At 35.9% G+C, this 5,287-nt stretch overlaps 1 protein-coding gene across 1 annotated transcript; it reads right to left on the reverse strand.

The window, feature by feature from the left end:
- Positions 1–431: 431 nt before the first annotated feature.
- PI (K-box region and MADS-box transcription factor family protein) lies at positions 432–4,716 on the reverse strand. The gene is made up of 7 exons (XM_088964364.1): positions 4,251–4,716; positions 4,012–4,078; positions 3,679–3,740; positions 3,482–3,581; positions 3,324–3,353; positions 3,082–3,126; positions 432–783 (listed from the first exon to the last, which is right to left on the reverse strand). The coding sequence occupies exons 1-7, from the start codon at positions 4,436–4,438 to the stop codon at positions 640–642; spliced, it is 636 nt and encodes a 211-aa protein (XP_088820490.1). The 5' UTR covers positions 4,439–4,716; the 3' UTR covers positions 432–639.
- Between the last annotated feature and the right edge of the window lie 571 nt (positions 4,717–5,287).

Genomic DNA, 5,287 nt, shown 5'->3' on the forward strand with positions numbered 1-5,287 from the left:
ATATATATATATATATATATATATAGATTAAGAAATATTAGTTACAAACAGTGAAATGAATTTGGTTTCACAAGATTTTATTAGTTATAGGCATTAATTTCTTATAAATATATTACTTATAAGATAATAAAAATTATTAATCATAAGAGGGGGGCTATCTACTGATACAAGTGAATGTACCAGATCTAGGAGATGAGGATTCAAAGAATCACACAATCAACTAAGGAAGCCTACTAATAACATAAACGGTTTACCAAGCACCTGTGATATGATCAGTTTCCTTTCTAATTGCCAAATTCTCTGCTCACTGCAAACCATAAATTACCAAACTAATAATAACAATGAAGTAATGGTATAGCATTTTACACCTACAGTAAGGAAGAGTTGGAGACTAGCTAGAAGACTAGTTCAGTGTTCTCAGGCAGTCAGAGTAGATAAGAAGATAAACACCATTAATATTAAGATTGACTACCATGTTAAGTTCATGGTGAATTGTGATAAGATAGTAAGAGGCCAAAGGCCAAGCATGTGCACATATTATTACACATTTCTCCTCTTGTAAGTGCTGTTTTGTAACAGTAGATAAATGGAGTTTAGATAATAAGCTACAGGAATTGGATACCATGCAATATTGTTAGGCTATTTGCTTTCCTGTAAATTGGGCTGGATTGGCTGCACACGGAAGGCCAGAGGCATTGATGATGAAGAATAGTTCCTTCCTTTCTGATGATACCCGTTTTCCATCTCCCTCACACCATTGTCAATTCCCATTTGTTGGTGATGCTGCAGAAATAATGAAAAGATTCAATTAAAAAAAGGGCATCCAATTTCAATAACCACTTAGATCACAATCATCAATTTTCGCAACTTAGATGGCGCCGCTTGCTTGTTTAATTTAAAAAAAAAAGTGCAAGAATGCATGCTATGCATGTGTGCAAGTAAAGATAAAAGGGTATGTAAAAATATAAATATTAACCTTACATGATATGAATCATATGATACATTGATTTAAGTTTTATGAGCTGCATGGAAACCAAGATAAGTATCTACATTTTATAGTATAGGTATGGATACTCAATGGCCAAGATGATCAAAAGTAGTGACACCAAGATAAAAAACCAGTTGATTGGCTTAGAAGAGTCTTGACCTTGTTGGAAGACTAGTAACAAGAAGAGGATAAATAGTGATCAATAGCCAGTGTGAAATAACTTTTCATTGACACCAAGAAAAAAGTGAAAGCAATTATGTTGTTTGTAAGATGGCAGAGCAAGTTTTCTAGTTGAGTTGTAGGAAAGCTTCCTAAACAATAACAATCTTTCACATGCCCAACTAGCTTCAGTATAGAAGGATCACAGACTTCCTTTTTCTGCCTTATCTTGTTACTTGGATACCCCAAGGAATGGTATGGACATGGTATCATAAATGGAATTTACACTAAAAATTGAATGATTGATACAACACTATATATACAAGATATATATTTGGGGTATCCTAGCACCTTATTATTATTATTCATGGTATAAATTTCATCCCAAAAAATATATTTCCAGCAGCATATATTTTAATTTCTGTAGGTCATACCCTCTATTTTAACTGATTAGGATGATATTTCCCTTAACCACAAGATGATCGTCTTTTAGAGAGGTCAATGTAATGGTATTTCCATTATAGTGATGTATGTCAATGAATAAATTTCCATTGCTACAAATGATTTTGTAATCTGAACTCTATGTTATATATCATAGTGTCGATTGGATCCAGTCTAATGTGAGTCCACTAAAATGAACCAGGTCCAATCCAATCCAATGAATAATTTGGACCGTTATGGACTGGTCCAATTCAATCTTTGGACTGTCCAATTTGTTCAAATTCATTTTAATTTAGATTGGTTTCAACCCAAACCCGGTCCATTGACACCTATATTCTTATCTTATATCAATAGACAGGATATTGGCTTAATCCAACTATATCCAATATAAATTTATTATGAACGGACCAGGTCCAGTCCAATCTAATAAATATTTTAGACCGGATTAGTCCAATCCACTGTCTTTTTGGTCAATCCAATCTGTCCAAATTGATTTTGGACTGGACCGGTCCATTGACACCCTTAATCATAATATGGGGAATATTATTGTTGTTTATGATTTTTATAAATTTTCTAAAATATTTTGTTAAATTTTATATGCACATGAATTTAGGTATATGTATCCTCTTTTCTTATTTTGTTTTTTCTTTTTACCTTTTACCTCTTTTTTCTACCACACTCTAATCACCATATTCCCTCTCTCTCCAAACTAGCTTTCTCCCAGTTTCTAAACTACTTCCGTACTTTTTCTCCGCCACCTTTCCTTCCTCATATTGCTCTCCCTTATATTTGAGTTCTCTTCACAGAAATAAAACTTCTAATCATCTTATATATTGTTTTTTTTTTCAAATTTTTTAAACTAATGCAAATGCATCCATGCCTCCTTTTAATACATACATGTTTATCTTGGTGTCATGTAGATTACAAAAGTTTTGTTTGTTCATCCAAATTAGATTGTAGGTATTGATCAAAATAGATTTAGGGTTCGTTTGGTCACAGTCGGAATTGGAATGGTCTATTTCCATAGTTTGTTTGGTTCAAATAAAAATGAAAATGATAATTGAAATCAACAAAAATGAGATTTCATTCCCAAGAGAGAGGTAGGGAATGGCCATTCTCTCAGATGGGAGAATGCCATTCCAACAAGAATGAGAATAAATTCCAATTCCACCCAACCAAACAGTTAAAATCAGAATAACCCATTCCAATTCCAGACCCCTATTCCTGCAAACCAAACGGGGTCTTAGAATATATGGGTCTAATTTAATTAGTTTTCAACTCAAATAATAAACATACGTATAGTTGGCCCGTCATGGTGGGGTCATTAAATGGTTTATGGCTTTATGCTACAAGATGTAGACATAGCTGAATCTCTACGTAGTCATTTTTTGCTCTGATCGATTGACAGATTGATGGGAGGAATGGACTTTATGCAGAGACTATGAGTTTTCTATGTATGATGATGCATGTGGTGATGATGATGATATGCCTACCAAGATAAAATTGAGGCGATTGTTATCTTCCTCCAGCGTTCTTCCCTGCAGCGATTTGACCAAAAAGAAGTTAGGGAAATGACCAATCTTTCACATCTATACAGAAAACTCATCATCAAGTCTAAACACCATAAACAGAAATGGAGTCACAACATGCAAAGGACGAGTGTAAGATAAAGAGAGTTGCATGCAATCAATCAGTAGAGTACGGCTATGGATTTTGTCTGTTATTGATCACTCACATTCTTCTCCAGCATCTTCAAGTACTCCATCTGTCACAGAAAAGGAAATGGAGATGGAAGATCAGATCTTGTCTCCGGATGGTCGAGCATAATCAGAGCTGTTCGATTGTTAAAAGAAAGAGGACGTTGAAAGAATAACAAAGGAAGAGACTTATTGCCTGTTTGGCGCGGACATTGACCAGACCATTCTCGAGAGCTTCTTCAATGGGGATAAGCTCCTTCGGGGTCAGTGAGTTGATATCCTCACCCTTCAAGTGCCTGAGCAAAAACAAAAATGATGATAACTTCGTTAAAATGGAACCCCACAACTGACATGATCAAAGAAGAGAAAGTTTTAGTAGGGAAATCGCTTTACCTGAGCTCGATCTGCATGGCGTCATTCTCTTTCTTGATTCTGTCTATTTCGTTGCTGAGAAACTGTTACACAGAGAAAGATTTCACTGGTGGATCTCTTTATGGAAACCATGTTTCATTTCTTTCCAGTGTGTTTTGTAAAGAAAATTAAAGAAAACCAGCTTGCAGATGGCAGATCTGTTCTCTGAATGTGTTTCTTAAGCAAATATCTAGATGGGTTGTTTTTCCTCACTTAGATCTTGAAGGAAGACTAGGCATTTCGATTTAAAAGCCAGATACTTTTTGAGATGACAGAAAATTTCCAAGGAATAACAGGGAGAGAGAGAGAGATAACCTCATGCTTTGCATCCCACAATCTCTTGCCAGAAGACTTCTGGTATCTATCCAGGAGCTTGATCAACCTTAACCCATCAAAAAGAAAAATTAAAGAGAACAAAAAACAAACAAAATCCAACATGGGAAAGAGAAAGGGAAGAAAAAACAAAAGAAAGAGGGGAAAAAACCAACAAATGAAGTCAAGGAGAAGATCGGGAAAATATATGAAGAAGATAACAAGAGAAAACACTTCCATACGTGGTGTTAGGGCTGCAGTACTCAGACATCTTGCCAGTGCTAGAGAAGATAACAAGTGAAACCTCAGCGTCACAAAGAACAGTGATCTCCTTAGCCTTCTTCATGATCCCATTTCTCCTCTTCGAGTATGTAACCTGCCTGTTTGTTGAATTCTCTATCCTCTTAATCTCAATCTTCCCTCTCCCCATCCCTCAGCTCTCAGCACAACCCAATCTCTGCAACACTTTTGTTCTTCTTCTTGTTCAAAGGGCAGACAATGAAGAGATGATTGCATCAAAAGAGAAGGAGATAACAGAGGAAAGTAATGGAAGAACATTCTATTCTGGGTTTGGAGTGAATCAACTTTCGGAGCGGTTCAGAATCGATGGTTAGTTTAAGGGTTGTTGACAAACACAACACTTGAAAACCTCATCTCCTTAACCTTTAGTCTCTTTACTGTAAACTGTGAAGTACAATGAATATTAATTACTGTTTTTTAGGGTTATCAGTTAATCAAATCAACTGAAATATAGAGACAAGACTTGGGCGCATTTGATACGTAACAGATACACGTGTCACTCCTAAAGACTCACACAGGGTTTGTTTCGAGCCATTGAACTCTTTAAGTGCAGCAACCAGATCTTAACCATGAATCAGAACAAGAGTCAAAGAGCTGAGAAAAGGGTTTCTCGTTAGGAATTGGAGAACAAAAGAACAAACGAGAAAAGGGAACCAACCAGGGTCCGGCACGTGTACTCGGGCTGAACAGCGAGTACAACATGCCTGATCGGTGAACCAAACAGTGAGTTAACTGTTCACTGAGTTTGTTTTCCTGAGTTTAGTAAATAATCTTTAAGGCTCCGTTTGGTTTGTGGGATGGGATGAGAAAAAAGGAATATTCTAAAAATATTCTCTTTTCTCATATTTGGTTTTAGGGAAAGAGGGGATGGGGTGAGAAAAGTGTGGTATATTAGATCTCAAAATCATAGATTTGGGGTCACACCACCATTGGAAAAATGTAAGAAATCACTGTTTATTCTCTCTTTCGACGAAACCAG

The sequence above is a fragment of the Nelumbo lutea genome, chromosome 1 (assembly GCF_056320005.1).
Source record: "Nelumbo lutea isolate HS-2025 chromosome 1, American lotus-T2T, whole genome shotgun sequence".
NCBI lineage: Eukaryota > Viridiplantae > Streptophyta > Magnoliopsida > Proteales > Nelumbonaceae > Nelumbo > Nelumbo lutea.